General features: G+C 64.3%; 3 protein-coding genes across 4 annotated transcripts; 1 reads left to right on the top strand and 2 right to left on the bottom strand.

The window, feature by feature from the left end:
• Window positions 1-47: 47 nt before the first annotated feature.
• On the bottom strand, window positions 48-3386 carry DHDH (dihydrodiol dehydrogenase). Its single transcript, XM_068999268.1, has 7 exons — window positions 3201-3386; window positions 2626-2737; window positions 1939-2102; window positions 1229-1481; window positions 745-869; window positions 352-502; window positions 48-270 (listed from the first exon to the last, which is right to left on the bottom strand). The coding sequence occupies exons 1-7, from the start codon at window positions 3384-3386 to the stop codon at window positions 143-145; spliced, it is 1119 nt and encodes a 372-aa protein (XP_068855369.1). The 3' UTR covers window positions 48-142.
• A 722-nt stretch (window positions 3387-4108) lies between these two features.
• Window positions 4109-10629, top strand: BCAT2 (branched chain amino acid transaminase 2). Of its 2 annotated transcripts, none has more exons than XM_068999267.1 (11): window positions 4109-4167; window positions 5874-5924; window positions 6293-6493; window positions 6753-6863; window positions 7323-7442; window positions 7760-7893; window positions 8135-8277; window positions 8675-8760; window positions 9234-9374; window positions 9681-9755; window positions 10204-10629. In XM_068999267.1, exons 1-11 carry the CDS (start codon window positions 4129-4131, stop codon window positions 10240-10242), a joined length of 1140 nt encoding a protein of 379 aa, XP_068855368.1. In that variant the 5' UTR covers window positions 4109-4128; the 3' UTR covers window positions 10243-10629. The 2 variants fall into 2 exon arrangements, with proteins under 2 accessions (XP_068855368.1, XP_068855367.1); XM_068999266.1 differs by having other exon boundaries at window positions 7730-7893; window positions 10204-10628.
• Window positions 10630-11013: 384 nt separating this feature from the next.
• IL11 (interleukin 11) lies at window positions 11014-12976 on the bottom strand. The gene is given in 5 exon segments (XM_068999270.1): window positions 11014-11294; window positions 11852-12010; window positions 12114-12200; window positions 12658-12928; window positions 12930-12976. Coding segments are annotated over 5 exon segments (741 nt in total). The 3' UTR covers window positions 11014-11117.
• Between the last annotated feature and the right edge of the window lie 3748 nt (window positions 12977-16724).

Below are 16724 nucleotides of genomic sequence, written 5' to 3'. Positions count from 1 at the left end.
CTTGAGTCTTACTGGGGTTAACTGGGAGCGTCCTGAGCGTTCGTTAGGAGGGGCTGGGAAGGACCAGGGTGGGTTTTGGGGAGGTTTTCGAGCTTTTATTTAACCGCGGTCGATGCCAGAGCTGCCGCGGTCGTTCCAGTGGTCACTCGGGGGGGTCAGAGGTCACTCCAGAGTGGTCAGCGGGCACCCCCACCTGGGCCCAGGCCTCGTCCAGCAGCTGCGCGATGACCTCGCTCTCAGCCAGTGGCATCTCTGGGCTCTCGGTCAGTCCTGGGGGGCACCGGAGGGGTCAGCGGTCACTGAACCCCCCAAAATCCCAGGATTTTGCCCCAGAATCCCAGATCCGCTGACCCTGCAGGAGGCACTCCCGCACGTGCTGGGCCTCGTAGCGCAGCCCGGTGCTGTGGGGGAAGTTGAGGGGCTCCGAGGGCGGTGGCAGCGGGAAGAGCTCGCGGCGACCCCCGAAGAGGAGCTCGGTCGGGCAGTTCATGTGGCTGGGAAACTGCAGGGGGCCCCAGAAATGACCCCCAAGTGCAAGAAAATGCCGGAAACTTAAAATACCCAAAAGATTATACAAACAAACAAAAAAAAAACAAAACAAAAAAAAAAACCCGAAAGAAAACTCAAACCCCTTCAAAAGCCCCCCCCCCAAAAACCCTGTACTGACAGAAGAAAATCCCAAAGAAACCCCAACCCCCCCCCCAAAACCCTGCTTTTGGGGTCATCCCCGGGTTTTGGGGTCACCTCGGCCCAGCCCCGAGGTCCTCCCACGGCCGCGCCCCCCGGCAGCTCCGCGACCATGGAGAAGGTCAGCGCAGCCAGGCCCTTCCCGGGGAATTCCAGCGTCACCGACACCGACTCGTCCACCCCTGGAATGGGGGAAAAAGCCAGGGAAGATGGGAAAAATGATGGGGGGAAATGGGAAAATTAATGAGGGATAAATGGAGGGAAAAGGGGGGAAAGGGTGCTCCCCATTCCCCTCCCAGTGCCCCCAGCTGCTCCCAGTCCCCTCAATGCCCCCCAATCCCCTCCCAGTCCCTCCCAGTGCCATTTTTATCTCTGAAAGTGCCAGTTTTCCCCCCAAAAGTGCCACGTTTTTTCCTCCCACTCCCTCCCAGTGCTCCCCCAGTCTGTCCCAGTGCCCCCCAGTGCCATTTTTAACCCTAAAAGTGCCATTTCCCCACCCAAAAGCACGGCGTTTTTCCCCCCAGTTTGTCCCAGTCCGTACCAGTTTCATGCAGGACGCCGTGGGCCCACAGGGATGGGGGGGCACCGCCCCCCAGCAGGGCCAGGGCCATCTGCAGCCCGTAGCCCCCCAGGTCCAGCAGGACCCCCCCGCCCAGCCCCGGCTCACGCAGCCGCGGGACCCCCCCCAGGGCGAACCCCAGCGCACCCCGCAGCACCAGGGGGGACCCCAGAGCCCCCTCGGCCACCAGGGCTCGCAGCCGCCGCCAGGCCGGGAAGAAACGGGTCCAGAACCCCTGCGGGAGAGGGACTGGGGGTACTGGGAGCACTGGGAGGGACTGGGAGTTAAAAACGCGGCACTTTTCGGGGAGGAAATGGGACTCAGGGTTAAAAATGGCACTGGAAGAGACTGGGAGGGGACTGGGAGCGACTGTGGGGGACTGGGATGGGAATGGGGAGCATTGGGAGGACTGGGAATGAAGGACTGGGGGCACTGGGAACTGGGGACTGGGAGCACTGGGAGTACTGGAAATTGGGTCACTGGGGTCACTGGGATCAACGGGAATGGGATCGCTGTGAATGGTATGATTGGGATCACCAGAACTCGGATCTCTGGGATCTCTGGGGTCTCTGGGGTCTCTGGGATCTCTGGGATCTCTGGGATCACTGGGATCACTGGAATCACTGGGATCTCTGGGATCACTGGGATCTCTGGGATCTCTGGGATCACTGGGATTGGGAATGCAGCCGCACCTCCATGAGGAAGACCCCCCGTTCCCGCGCCGTCCCCACGAGCTGCGCGACCTCGCGGGCCCCGAGCCCCATCGGCTTCTCCATGAGCACGGCCCGGCCCCGGCGCAGGAAGAGCAGCCCCGTGGGCAGGTGAGCAGGGTTCACCACCCCCACGTACACCACATCTGCGGGAACACCCCGAAATCCCCCCCAAAACCTCAAAAACACCGTTAGGGCACCCCAAATAAACCCCAACCCCAAAAAAAAACCCAGGAAAATAAGCAAAATCCAAAAAAAGGCCCCAAAACCTCATAAAATAAGCAAAATCCAAAAAAAGCCCCCAAAACCCCATAAAAACTCCGTAACACCCCCACAAACTCTAAAACATCCCCCAAAACTCCATTAAAAACCCCAAAAAGCCCATAAAAACCCAAAAACTCCATAAAAACCCGACGTACACCACATCCGGTGGGGACAGCCCAAAAACCCCATCAGGGCACCCCGGAAAAACCCTGACCTCCAAAAAAACCCCATCAGAAACCCCCAGAAACCCCTAATCCCAAATAAAACCATCAGGGAGCACCAAAAATACCCTGAAACCCCCTAAAAATACCCTGAAATGCCCCAAAACCCCTTCAGGACACCCCAAAACCCCATCAGGAGATCTCAAATCCTTATAGGATCCCCCAAATCCTTATAGGGTCACACCCAGGTCGGGGTCCTCAGCCAGCTCCTCGTAGGATCCATAGGCTCGGGGGATCCCAAAGCGCCGCGCGAAGTCCTGGGCGCGCCCCAAATCCCGGGCGGCCACGGCCGCCACCTGTGGGGGGACAGCGAGGGGTCGTGGCGACCCCAAATCCCGGAAAATCCCCAAATCCTTCCCAGTTCGAAGAGATTAATGGGAATCCCAATAACTGGGGCATCAGGTCTACCCAGGAAATGGGATTACACGACAGGGGGGAGACGCCCAGGTTTTTGGGGACACATCCAAGTTTTGGGCGTTCCCAGGGGATTTGGGGGGGTATCCAGGGCTTTCAGGGGATTTCCAGGTCTGGGGGAGACCTCAAAATCCGGGATTTGGGGGATCCAGGACACCCGCGGGTGACCCCAACATTTGGGACATCAGGTCTACCCAAACCATTGGGTTAAGGGGCTGGATTTTTGGGGACACGCCCAGGTTTTTTCGGAATTCCCAGGGTTCTTGGGGTTTCCCATGGATTTGGGGGTTTCCCGTGGATTTGGGGCGGTGTCCCCTCCCTCCCCAGAGGGTCCCGCGGTGTCACCGTGTGCTCCGAGGGCGGCAGTGTCTTCAGGGCCACCACGAAGTCGTGGCTGATGGCCCCGGCCGAGCAGATGCCCCAGCGGGTGGGGCCAGGGGGGTGCCCGGGCTGGATTTTGGGGGGCTCCGCGGGGGAGCACGGCTCCGGTTCCCTGACCCGATCCCGATCCATGCCGCGATCCCGATCCATGTCCCGGCCCCAGTCTCGATCCAGGAGTGGGACCGCGCCCGCCCCTCCCCCACGCGTGGGAAGCTCCCCGCGCCCCTCCCCCCACCCACGCAGGGATGGGGGAGGGGTGAGGCACCCCAAAATGGGAGGGGGGGAAAGGATTTGGGGGCACCCAGGGATTTGGGGAGGGTTTGGGGGGATTTCGGAGATTTGGGGGGGATTTCGGGGGATTCAGGGATTTTGGGGAAATTCCGGGGGTCCCGGGATTTCGGGGATTTGGGGGGATTTCGGGGGTCCCGGGATTTCGGGGGCCCATGGGTTTCGGGGATTTGGGGGTCCCGGGGGTCGCTGACTTTGGGGGATTTCGGGGATTTTGGGGATTTCGGGGTCCCGGGGTCCCCTCCGGGGTTTTCATTCGCCCCCGCACGCGCAGTGGCTCCGCCCCCTCCGCGCGGCGCCGCGCTCCCATTGGTCAAAACCGCAGGGAGGCGTGGCCAGTATGCAAATGAGCAGCGAGAGGGCGAATAATTTTATGAGCAGCCGGTGGCTTCAAGGGGGCGGGGTGCGCAGCGCGCCCACTGATTGGCTGCACGGCGACGCGCTGCGATTGGCTGCGGGTGGGGGCGGGGTGGGACGGCGCATTTCTATTGGCTGAGTATGAGGGCGGGGCACAGCGGCGCGTTGCTATTGGCGGAGAGGTGAGAGGCGGGATGGAATCGCGCGTTCCCATTGGCTGAGAGCGGGAGGGGAGGGGCCTGGAGCGATGGCGGCGGCGGCGCTGCGGTACCGGGGCGGCGGAGCGGTGAGAGGGGGGGGGACCGGTGCCACCAGTGCTCCCAGTGAGGGCTCCCAGTAACCCTGCCCAGTGACCCCCGTGACCCCAGTGACCCCAGTGACCCCAGTGACCCTTCCCAGTGCCACCAGTGCTCCCAGTGAGGGCTCTCAGTAACCCCTCCCAGTGACCCCAGTGACCCCAGCCAGGGCTCTCAGTGCCACCAGTGCTCCCAGTAACCCCTCCCAGTGACCCCAGTAACCCCAGTGATCCTTCCCAGTGCCACCTGTGCTCCCAGTAAACCTGCCCAGTGACCCCAGTAACCCCAGTGATCCTTCCCAGTGCCACCTGTGCTCCCAGTAACCGTGCCCAGTGACCCCAGTAACCCCAGTGATCCTTCCCAGTGACACCAGTGCTGCCAGTAACCCCTCCCAGTGACCCCAGCCAGGGCTCCCAGTGCCACCAGTGCTCCCAGTAACCCTGCCCAGTGACCCCAGTAACCCCAGTGATCCTTCCCAATGCCACCAGTGCTCCCAGTAACCCTGCCCAGTGACCCCAGTAACCCCAGTGGTCCTTCCCAGTGCCACCAGTGCTCCCAGTAACCGTGCCCAGTGACCCCAGTAACCCCAGTGATCCTTCCCAGTGACACCAGTGCTGCCAGTAACCCCTCCCAGTGACCCCAGCCAGGGCTCCCAGTGCCACCAGTGCTCCCAGTAACCCTGCCCAGTGACCCCAGTAACCCCAGTGATCCTTCCCAGTGCCACCTGTGCTCCCAGTAACCCCTCCCAGTGACCCCAGTAACCCCCGCCAGGACTCCCAGTGCCACCAGTGACCCTTCCCAGTGCCCCCAGTGACCCCAGTTACCCCTCCCAGTAACCCCACTGAACCCTCGGGGCTCCCAGTGCCACCAGTGACTCCTCACAGTGCTCCTAGTGCCCCTCCCAGTGTTCCCAGTGCCACTAGTGCCACTTCCCAGGGTGCTCCCAGTGCTCCCAGTGACCCCAGTTACTCCTAGTGCACTCCAGACCCTCCCAGTCCCCTTCCAGTCCCCACTAGAGCCCCTCCCAGTACTCCCAGTTCCCCCCTGGACCTTCCCAGTTCCACTCAGGCCCTACTGGAGCTCATCCCAGTACTCCCAGTGCCCCCCAGATCCTCCCAGTGTCTGTCCCAGTCGCTCCCAGTGCCCTCCCAGTGCCCTCCACTCGCTCCCAGTGCCCATCCCAGTACTCCCAGTGCCCTCCCAGTGCCCTCCACTCACTCCCAGTGCCCATCCCAGTACTCCCAATGCCCTCCCAGTGACTGCCCCAATCGCTCCCAGTGCTCCCAGTGCCTGTCCCAGTTGTTCCCAGTGCTCCCAGTCCTGTCCCAGTTACTCCCAGTGCTCCCAGTCCCGTCCCAGTAGCTCCCAGTCACTCCCAGTGCTCCCAGTCCCATCCCAGTAGCTCCAAGTCGCTCCCAGTCGCTCCCAGTGCTCCCAGTCCCGTCTCTCCAGCAATGGCGGCTCTGGGGGGGTCAAAGTCCAGCCGGGGGTGGGGGAGGGGCAGGGCCTGGACCCCTCCCCCCCGTTCGGCCACGCCCTCCCCGCTACTGGGGCCAAACTGGGACAAACTGAAGGGAAATGGGGGAAAATGGGGCCAAAATGGGGGGAAATGGGGTCAATTGGGGGAAAATGGGGTAAACTGGGGTCAAACTGGGCCAAACTGGGCCAAACTGGGAGTCTCCTGTCCCCCCCCCAGGTCCTGGCAACTCTGCTGCAGCCCCGGCGTGGCTACAACAGAACCTTCCGGGTGAGCTGGGACCCCAAGTCCCCCCAAATCCCCCCAAAAATACCCAAAATCACCCCAAATCCCCCCAGAACTGCCCCAAGTCCCCCCCAAATCCTCCCAAATTACTCAGAATTCCCCAAAACCATCCCAAATCCACCCCCAATCACCGCGAATCCTCAAAAATCCCCCCAAATCCCCCAGGAGTCCCCCCAAAATCCCTCAAAACTACCCCAAGTCCACCCCAAATCCTCCAAAACCACTCAAAATCCTTCAAACCCCCCCCCCCCCAAAACCAGCCATCAATCCCTCAAGAATCAGCCCAAATCCCCCCCAAAACCCCCATAAATCCCCCCAGGACCCCCTAAATGACTCCAAACCCCGTCCCCCAGGCCTCAGAGCTGGAGGTGGAGCGCTCGGGGACCCCAAAGACGCCCCCAGCCCCGCAGGAGCTGCTGTTTGGGAAGTTCTTCACCGACCACATGCTGACCGTGGAGTGGGGCCGGGACGGGGGCTGGGGGCGCCCCAAAATCCGCCCCTTCCAGGAGCTGCGGCTGCATCCGGCCTCGTCCGCCCTGCACTACGCCGTGGAGGTCAGCGGGGACCCCAAAAACCACCCCAAAAACACCCTAAAACACCCCAAACCCTGCACTACGCCGTGGAGGTCAGTGGGGCCCCAAAAACCACCCCAAAAACACCCTAAAACACCCCAAAATAATCCCAAATCATCCCAAATCCTGCACTGCACTGGGACCCCCCCAAAATCCCCCCAAAACCACCCCAAATTCTCCCCAAAACCTCCCGGGACCCCCCAAACCCCTCCCCAAATCCCCTGGGACCCCTCTCCCGCAGCTCTTCGAGGGTCTCAAGGCTTTTCGGGGCGACGACGACAAAATTCGGCTTTTCCGGCCCGAACTGAACATGGAGAGGATGGAGAGATCGGCCCGCAGGGTCTGCCTGCCCGTGAGTGGGGTGTGCCCCAAAAATCCCAAAAAAACCCTGGACCCCAAAATTACCCCCAAAATAGCCCCCCAAAATAACCCCCAAACCCCTCAGAATAACAGCAAAAAAAAAAAAAACAAGAAAACCCCAAAATAATCCTCCTGAGGCCGCAAAAATCGTCCCCAAAATAACCCCTAAATTTCCCCAAATAACCCCAAAATAAACCCCAAAATAAACCCCAAACCCCCCAAAATAACTCCCAAAAAAACCCCAAAAATAATCCCCCAAAACCCCCCAAAATAACCCCCAAATCCCACCCAAACCCCATCCCAGCCCCTCCCAGCCCCTCCCAGTACCACTTTTGTCCCTAAAACTGCCGGTTTTCACCCGAAAAGTGCCGCGTTTTTTCCTCCCAGCCCTTCCCAGCCCCTCCCAGTCCCTCCCAGTGCTCCCAGTGCTCCCAGTTTCGCGCTCCTGCAGGAATTCGACGGGCGGGAGCTGCTGGAGTGCATCCGGGCGCTGGTGCGGCTCGAGGGGCGCTGGGTGCCGCGGGACCCCCAGAGCAGCCTCTACATCCGGCCCGTCTTCATCGGCACCGAGGTGGGGAGGGGGATTTGGGGGGTCCCGGCGGGGTCTGGGGGGTCCTGGGGGGATTTGGGGTGGATTTGAGGAGGTTTGGGGGGGGTCTGGGGGAAATTTAGGGGGGATTTGGGGAGTCGCGGGGGGTTTAGGGAGGATTTGGGAGGGATTTGCGGGGATTTTGAGGAGGGTCAAAGGGGATTTTGAGAAGGTTATTGGGGAGTTTGGGGTATTCTGTGGGATTTGGGGTATTCTGTGGGGATTTTGGGGTTCAGAGGGGTTCCCTGACCCGGCTCCCCCGTCCCCAGCCCACGCTGGGGGTCGCGCCCCCCGGGCAGGCGCTGCTGTTCGTGGTGCTGTGTCCGGTCGGGCCCTATTTCCCGGGGGGGCTCTTCGCCCCCATCCAGCTCCTGGCTGACCCCCAGCACGTCCGAGCGTGGCCGGGGGGCGCCGGCCACTGCAAACTGGGAGGGTGAGTGACCACTGCAGGGTGAGTGACCACTGCAGGGTGGGGGGAGCTGGGGGGATTTTTTTGGGGGGGAATTTGGGAGGTGTTTTTGGCGTTTTTTTGGAGGGTTTTTTTGGGGGGCGTTTTGGGGGTATTTTTGAGGGCTTTTTTTTCTGGGGTTTTTGGGGGGCGTGGTTTTGGGGGGAGTTTTGAGATTTTTCTGGGATCCCCCAAGCCCTTTTTTCCCCCCCCCTCAACCCCCCAGGAACTACGGGCCGTGCCTGGAGCTGCAGGAGGCCGCGCGTGCCCGTGGGTGCCACCAGGTGCTGTGGCTGCACGGCCCCGAGTGTCACCTCACCGAGGTGGGCACCATGAACCTCTTCGTCTTCTGGGAGCGCCCGGACGGGGGTACGAGGGGTCCGGGGGGGGGTGGGGAGGGGCTTGGGCACTTTTGCGGGGAATTTCAGGCGATTTTGGGGGGGATTTGGGGAGTCCCGGGGGGTGTTGGGGAATCTGGGGGGGGGATTTGGGGGGGTTTGGGGTGGTTTTCGGGTGATGGGAGGGGGTTTGAGGGAGGTTTGGGGGATTTGAGGGGGTTTTGGGGAGTCCTGGGGGGATTTGGGGGGATTTTGGGAGGATTTGGGGAGTCCCAGGGGGCTCTGGGGGGGTCCCTGCGGGTCCTGGGTGGGATTTGGGAGGTACTGGAGGGGGATTTGGGGGAATTGGGGGGTTCGTGGGTTCTGGACTGGTCTGGGACCGGTCTGGGGGTCCCGGGGGTGACCGAGCCCCCCCCGCTGCCCCCCAGGGCTGGAGCTGGTGACCCCCCCCCTGGACGGGCTGATCCTGCCCGGGGTGACCCGGCAGAGCCTCCTGGAGCTGGCCCGGAACTGGGTATGGGGGATTTGAGGGGTTTGGGAGGGGGCTTGGGGAGGTTTGAGGGGATTTGGGGGAGTCTGGGGGGGGGTTAGAGAGTATTTGGGAAGGATTTGGGGAGGGTGGGGGATCTGGGGGTGTCTGGGGAGGATCTGGGGGGGTTTAGAGAGGATTTGGGGAGGTTTGGGGGGGCTCCAGGAAGGATTTGGGGGGGTCTGAGAAGGATTTGGGGGAGATTTGGGGAGGTTTGGGGGGATTTTGGAGGTTCTGGGAGGGTCTGGGGGGTTTAGGGAAGACTTGGGAGAGATTTTGGGGAGGATTTGTGGGATTTTTGGACGTGTCTAGAGGCACTTTGGGATCCATTTGGAGGCAATTAGGGCACTTCTGGGGTCTCTACAGAAGACCCGTGGCCATTTATGGGGTCTAAGGGTGTTTTGGGGTGACGAGGACACCAGGACCCTCCCCAAGCCCCCCGAATTTGTTCCCTACAGGGTGAATTTGAGGTGCGCGAGGCCTCCCTGCCCATGAGCAGCGTTTTGGGGGCGCTGCGGGAGGGGCGGCTCCGGGAGATGTTTGGGGCTGGCACCGCCTGCGTCGTGTGTCCCGTGGGGGGGATCCTCTACCAGGATGAGGTTTGGGGGATTTGGGGGTTTTTATTGGGTTTTGGGGTCTGGGGTGGACTTTGGGAGGAGGATTTGAGGGTCCTGGAGGGGTTCGGGTGGAGTTTTGGGATGGTTATGGGGTCTTGGTGGGGGGGGGGGGAAGTTGGGGTGGACTTTAGGGGGAGAATTTGGGGCTCCTGGGGGGGGGGTTTGGGGAGGTTTTGGGGTGCTGGAGGGTTTTGGGGGATTTTAGGGGAGTCCTGGGGGGTTTTGGGGTCCCGAGGGAGTTTTGGGGTCCCCGTGACCCCCCCTTGGTGTCACCCCCTACCCCAAAAGCTGCACCCGGTGCCCACCATGGAGAACGGCCCCAAAGTGGCCTCGAGGTTCCTGCAGGAGCTCAGCGACATCCAGGTGACATTTGGGGGGGGGGGGGTCCCCAGGCCGGGGAGGTCCTGGGGGGCAAGTTTGGGGGAAATTTAGGGGAAATTTGGGGGAAAATGGGAAAGGGAAATTTGGGGTGGGATCCAGGTGGGATTTCGGGGGGGCTCACAGTGCTGGGGGGGAGGGTCCCGGGTTTGGAAGGGGTCCTGGGTTTGATTCGGAGTCCTGGCGGGGAAATTTGGGGGGAATGGGAAAGGGAAGGAGGGGCCAGATGGGATTTAGGGGGGGGGGGTCGCGCTCTTGGGGAGGGTCCTGAGTTTGGGGGGGGGTCGGGTCCTGGCTCTGGGGAGGGTTCTGGGGGGGAAATTTGGGAAAAAATTGGGGGAGAAAATGGGAAAAGGGAATTTTGGGAAGCGGAAATTTGGGGAGGGGTCTCCCCATTGTGACCCCCCCCCTCTTTTTTTTGTCCCCCCTGCAGTATGGCCGTGTCCCCAGCCCGTGGGCCCAGCCCGTGTGATGCCCCCCACCCCAAAATTTGGGGCCGAGACCCCCCCCAAAAAAACAGGATGGGAGGGTCACGTGACCCCACAAAATTCACCAAAAATGGGGAGGGGGCCCCCAGAATTTCTCCAAATCCCCTCCCCAAAACACTCCAGGACTCCCCCCAGCTCAGCCCCTCCCCCCCGTGCAATACTCTGAGCTGACCCCTCCCCCACCCCTAATTTTGGGGTAACCCCCCCAGTTTTTGGGGTCCCGCCCCCCCCTCAGTGCCTTGGGACCCCCCCAGAAGCCCTAAAGTACCCCCGACCCCTCCCCCACTCCCCAAAATTTGGGGTCCCTCCCTCCCAACCAAAGGTCAGCGGGGTCGTTAATAATAAATGGTGATTAATGATTGATTGATTGATTTATTGATTGATGGGTGATTAGGGGGGATTAATGGGGGATGGCGGGGATGGGGAGGGACATGGTCACAGTGTCTCCGCATGTCCCCAAATGTCCTCAAATCCCAAAATGTCCCAAATACCCCAAATATCCCAAATGTCTCAAATATCCCAAATCCCCCAAATATCCCCAACACCAACTATTTGTTCCAAAAAACTCCTTTATTTCCCCATTTTTTCCCCCTTTTTACAAAAACCATCCCGGAGAGACAATAAATAGGATTTTTTTGTCGGGTTGAGGGGGTTAAATAGGATTTTTTGGGGGGGCTCGGGAAGTCGAATAATAACAATAATAACAATAATAAAAATAATTAAAATAACAACAATAATAATAAAAAATAACAGCAATAACAACAACAATAATAAAAATAATAATAAAATAATAACAAAATTAATTAATAATTATAATAATTAGCGGCCGGAGAATAAATTAGAATAAATTAGGGCGTGGTCAGAGGCGGTTCCGCAGCAGGACGAGGCCCCGCGCGGCCCAGTCCAGGTACAGGTGCAGCCCCCGGGTCACGGCGTGCGCGGCCCGGACCGCGCCCCACGGCGACACCGGGGGCGGCGACACGGGGACAGAGCCCGCGGGGGGCGCGGCGGGGCGGGGCAGCGACAGGCGGGACATCTGGGGAGGGGGACACGGGGTCAGGGGACACGGGACAACGGCCTGGGGGGCGCAGGGACATCTGGGGAGGGGGACAGGGGGTCAGGGAGAGGGACCGGGACACCCGGGAGGGACATGGGGACAGCACCTGGGGGGGGTAAAGGGACACCTGTGGGGGACACCTGGGGGGCACAGGGATATCTGGGGAGGGGGACAGGGGGTCAGGGGACACGGGACAACGGCCTGGGGGGCGCAGGGACACAGCTGGAGGGGACATCGGGTCAGGGAGAGGGACCGGGACACCCGGGAGGGACATGGGGACAGCACCTGGGGGGGGGTAAAGGGACACCTGTGGGGGACACCTGGGGGGCACAGGGATATCTGGGGAGGGACACGGGGACACCCGGGGTGGGGACACCGCGAGAACCCCTTTTCCCTGCGCCGGCCACGTCCCCGGCCGCGCCCCCTCCGCGCCGCGTTCGCTGCGAGTTCGAATCCCGCCACCGCCACCTCCCCTAAAGCCCCACCCACCGGGCCACGCCCACCGGCCACACCCAACCACACCCACCACACCTTACCAGGTGCTCCAGGCGGCCCCGCAGGCGCTCAAGGCGGCCCCGCAGCGCGCCCAGGTCCGGCTCCAGCCCCCGCAAAGCCCCCCCGGCCCGGCGCAGCCACTCCAGGAGCCGCTGGTACCGCAGCAGGTCCGAGCCCAGGCGGGGCAGCAGCGCCGAGGCCTGGGGGGAGCCGGGGGATTCAAGGGGGTCATTGGGGGGCTCAGGGGGTCATGCGGGGCTGGGGGAGTCAGGGGTCCCTGTCACCCCCCATCCGTGTCCCCACCTGGATGTTGGGCAGCTCCAGGGCGCTCATGGCCAGCACGGGCAGCGAGTCCAGCTTGTGCTCACCCTCGGCCGGGAATCGCGACTTCTGTCACGACACGAGCGGGAAGGGGGGGCGGTCAGCCCAGGTCAGGCCACCCCCGACACGCGTGGGAGGACTGGGACACGTGGGAAGGGACAGGGACACGAGAGGAGGGGAGAGGGACAGGCAGGGAGGGGACAGGGACACGAGGGGAGGGGACAGGGACACGCGGGAAGGGACAGGGACACTCGTGGGGGGACAGGGACACGAGGGGAGGGGACAGGGACACGCGGGAAGGGACAGGGACACTCGTGGGGGGACAGGGACACGCGGGGAGGGGACAGGGACACGCAGGGAGGGGACAGGGACACGCAAGGAGGGGACAGGGACACGAGGGGAGGGGACAGGGACATCCGCGGGGATGTCGCGGGGATGGCGGGGGTGTCGCGGGGATGTCGCGGGGATGTCGCGTGGGGTGTCGGGGATGTCGCGATTGTCACGACAGGGGGGTGGTGGTACCCACAAGGAGCTCGAGGAAAGCCTTGGTGTCACCCAGCAGGGCCTTGGCCAGGTGGATGACGCTGTCCAGGTCCCCGCGCGTGTCCGCGGGCGGGGGGCGCGGGCGGGGGGCGAGCGCTAGCCCCGGGCCCGGCCACAGCCCCGGCCACAGCCCCAGCAGCGCCAGCAGCGCCCGCCACGGACCTGGGGACACGGACACGCGTGGGGGACAATCCCGAGATTTGGGGGAAATTTCAGACACGGGAGATCCCCGGAATCCTGGGATCTGGGGTGGTCCGGGAATGCCCGGAGGGGAGATTTGGGGAAGGGGGGAATCCCGGCATTTAGGGGTCCAGGAATCCCGGGATTTGGGGGCACGGGAATCTCGGAGTTTGAGGAAGTTTCGGGCACGGAGGATCCGAGCGAATCCCGGGATTTGGGGTCGTCCCGGGACTCCCGGGGCTCGGGATCGCAGGGATAGAGGATCCCGGGGATCCGGAGGATGCGGTTCCTGTTTTTCCCGGGGATTCCGGGATTCCCGGAGCCGGAGGATCCCGGTGTTCTCGGGAATGCCGGAGCTGAGGAATTCAGGGCTCCGGGGCTGATGATTTTGGGGTTCCCGGTGTTCCCGGGAATTTGGGGCTCCCGGGACCGCAGCATCCCGGGGCTCCTGGGATCATTTGAATCCCGGGATCCCGGTTTTTGGAATGCCGGGGCTCTCGGAATTTGAGGCTCCTGGAATTCGGGACTCCCGGGCTCGGAGATCGCAGGAATCCCGGGATTTGATGCTCCTGGAGTTCGGGGCTCCCGGGATTTTGGGGCTGTCGGGATTTCGGACTAGGGGATCGCGGGAATCCTGGGACTGGGAGCTCCCGGGATTCAAGGCTCCTGGGATTTTGGAGATCCTGGAATTCGGGACTCCCGAATCGGGTTTGAGAATCCCGGGATTTGGGGCTCCGTTTTTGTGCAAACCACGGTCTCCCCGGCATGGGAGATCCCCGCAATCCCGGGATTTGGGGGGCACGGGAATCCCGGGATTTGGGGGAAGTTTCAGGCACGGGAGATCTTGTGTATCCCGGGGTTCAGGGGGGTCCAGAAATCCTGGGGTTTGGGGTCTCCGAGCACCCCGGGACTCCCAAAATCCGTGTGTTTTTTGGGGCATTTCTTTGGGCATTCCCGGGATTGGCTTCTCCCGCTGGAATAGGGGCTGGGAATGGGGTGGGGGCTGCGGGCGGGGGGCGGCGGCGCGTCCTGTGCGGTCCCGGCTGGAAACTTTGATGCGGGGCTGAGTCAGGGGCGGCGGCGGCGGCGGCGGCACCTGCGGGACCCCCCCCGCGCGTGGGGGGCCCACCCAAATCCCAAAAAATTCACTTTTCCCAAATCCCTGAAATCCACCCCCAAAACCCCCGCGGCGCTCCCAAAAATCAAATCCGGCCGCGGTCACTCCTGGGCGGCCCCACGCGTGTTCGTCCCCCTCCTGCCGCCCCCACGCGTGTCCCAGGGGGTCCCACCGGCGGCTGGGGGTGGAGAATGGGGGAGGGGATTCTGCTTTTCCCAAATCCCTGAAATTTCTCCCCAAAACCCCACAAACCAAACCAAACCCGGCCGGGATCGCACCTGGGCGGCCCCACGCGTGTCCCCGCCGCCCCCACGCGTGTCCCGGGGAGGGGGCGCGGCCGCCGCGGGCGGGCAGGTGCGCCGGGGCCGTTTGCGGTTTGAGGCGCGGCCGCAGCTGCCCGTGGCCCGGGGCCACGCGGGTGGACGCGCCCGGTCCCGTGGGGTGTGGGGCGTGTGGGGTTTGTGGGGTTTGTGTGGGGTGCGGGGCAGGGGATCCACGCGCGGACACCCACCAAGCACAGAATTGTCACCAAGACGTCCCCACGGGGGTCGCGCTCTCGCTGTCCCCTCCCCACGCATGTCCGCGCCAGGTCCGGTGGGGTTTGGGGCGCGTGGGGCGTGTGGGGTTTGTAGGGTTCCTGTGGGGTGCAGGGCAGGGGATCCACGCGCGGACACCCCCCACGCACCGGACTGTCCCCAAGCCAAGTGTCCCCCACGCCGTCCCCCCGCCCCCACGCGTGTCCCCTCCCCACTTACGTGTCATGGCGGGGCGCGGGGGTCCTTCCGTGGGGTCCCCACGGGGCGCGGCGGGGACTGGACCCACGCGGGAGCGCGGGGACACGGAGGTGACACCAGCACTCGGACACGCTCCTACGGGAGGGTCCCGCTGGCGATGTCGCGACAGGGTCACCGTGACACGCGACAGCGCTCACCCACGCGGCGTGACACGCTCAGGGCCGCTGCCACGCGCCGCGACTCGCTGCCACCGCCGCTGCCACACTCGCGGCCACTCTCCGTGGCACTCTCCCACGGCCACTCCGTGTCCCCACTGCCACCAGCACGCTCGGCGGGGACACGTTCCCGGTGCCACCTGCGCTGCCACGGCCACGCTGCCTCGCGCCGTGACTGTCCCCACTCGCGGTGACACTCCCGCCTCTCTCACTCTCACGCCCCCCCCCTCACTTTGTCCCCTCCCCGCCGCGTCCCCCCCCGGTCACAGCCGCGTCCCCCCGGCGCCACCCGCGTGGGGATGGGGGGGGACACTCTCCGCGTGTCCCGGGTGGTGTCCCCGCGTGTCCGGGTGTCCCCGCGTGACGCCCGGCGCGCCGCCCGCCCCCTTTATACCCCGCGGGAGCCGCCGCCGCCGCCGCCGCCGCCGATGACACATCCTGAGTCACGGCTTTTCCATTCCCCCACGGCCCGGGGGGAGCGAACCCCCCACGGCGGCCCCCGGACACGCGGGACCCCCCCGGGACCCCCCCGGACAGCGGGACCCCCCCTCCGGACAGAGAGGGACCCCCGCGCACCGGCGGAGGGGACGCGGGGGACAGGGGGGGGGACACGGGGGGGACACGGGGGGGACACGGGGGGAACACGGGGGGGACGGGGATGAGGGGACGGGGATGAGGGGCTGGGGCGCACCTGGAGAGGGGGGACGGGGGGGGGTACCGGGACCGGACCATGACCGGGGGGTACCGGGACCGGTTCCGAACCTGGGCTGGGAGGTGTCGGGAGCGGGGTCACACCTGGACCGGTCCAGAACCTGGCCCGGGGCGTACCTGGAGCGGTCCGGGGGGTACCGGGCGTGGTTCCGAACCCGGACTGGTGGTACCGGGAGTGGGGAGGACCGGGATCGATCCCGAACCTGGACGCGGGGGTACCGGGAGCGGTTCCGCACCTGGGATGGGGGGGTACCGGGAGCGGAGCGAACCTGGACCAGGGCGCACCTGGACCGGGGATACCGGGACTGCACCGGGACCAGTCCCGAACCTGGGCTGGAGGTACCGGGATCGTTCCCGAACCTGGACCGGGGGCGCACCTGGACTGGTCCCACACCTGGACCGGGGATACCGGGACCGGACCCGAAGCTAGACTGGCGGTACCGGGACCGGGGTCACACCTGGATCCATTCCGAACCTGGCCCGGGCGGGCCCCTGGAGCGGCCCGGGGGCACTGGGAGCGGTGCCGCACCTGGACCGGGCGGTACCGGGGGCGGTCCGTCCCGGTTCCATCCCGCACCGGGACCGGTTCAAAACCGGCACAGGGGGTTGAACACGCACCGGGACCGGGGGGTCCCGACCCGAACCGGGGGGTTCTAACTCGCACCGGGGGGTCCTGAGCCGCACCGGGGGGGTCCCGATCCGAACCGGGGGCGGCTCGCCCCGGGACCCCCCCGGCCCCCCGCTCTGACTCAGCCCCCCCGGTTCGCCCCGCGCGTCAGCACCGGGACCCCCCGTGGGGGGCGGGGGGGGGAGGAAACCCCTCCCCCCCCGGGGTTTTCGGGGGGGGGAGCGGTCCCGGGGGGCGTGGCCACGGCGCGGGGGGGGCGGGGCGGGGTTGGGGACATCCCCCTGAGCTTGAGGACACCCTGCGCGTGGGGAGGGGTCCCGGGGGGGTCCCCGCGGTTCGGGAAGGGCCGGGGAGGGGTTCGGGGGGGGCTCAAGGGGGCGGGGGGGCCCCGCTGGCGTCAGCGGAAACCCCGCGCGGCCGCAGGCCCCCCCCGGCCCCGCCGCGCTGCGTCAGCACCGCGACCCC

This window comes from Aphelocoma coerulescens, unplaced genomic scaffold (genome assembly GCF_041296385.1).
Source record: "Aphelocoma coerulescens isolate FSJ_1873_10779 unplaced genomic scaffold, UR_Acoe_1.0 HiC_scaffold_307, whole genome shotgun sequence".
NCBI lineage: Eukaryota > Metazoa > Chordata > Aves > Passeriformes > Corvidae > Aphelocoma > Aphelocoma coerulescens.
Note: the sequence above shows the minus strand (reverse complement) of the source record. Positions and strands in the feature narration are given on the sequence as shown.

Coding starts and splice junctions, on each gene's coding strand:
- BCAT2 (XM_068999266.1), top strand. CDS start 4,129: ATGGCGGCGGCGGCGCTGCGGTACCGGGGCGGCGGAGCG. Junction 6,864..7,322: donor CCCGCAGGGTCTGCCTGCCC/GTGAGTGGGGTG, acceptor GCGCTCCTGCAG/GAATTCGACGGGCGGGAGCT. Junction 9,756..10,203: donor AGGAGCTCAGCGACATCCAG/GTGACATTTGGG, acceptor TCCCCCCTGCAG/TATGGCCGTGTCCCCAGCCC.
- DHDH (XM_068999268.1), bottom strand. CDS start 3,386: ATGGATCGGGATCGCGGCATGGATCGGGATCGGGTCAGGGAACCGGAG. Junction 2,103..2,625: donor GGCTGAGGACCCCGACCTGG/GTGTGACCCTAT, acceptor GTGTTCCCGCAG/ATGTGGTGTACGTGGGGGTG. Junction 1,482..1,938: donor GGGGGGTCTTCCTCATGGAG/GTGCGGCTGCAT, acceptor CCTCTCCCGCAG/GGGTTCTGGACCCGTTTCTT.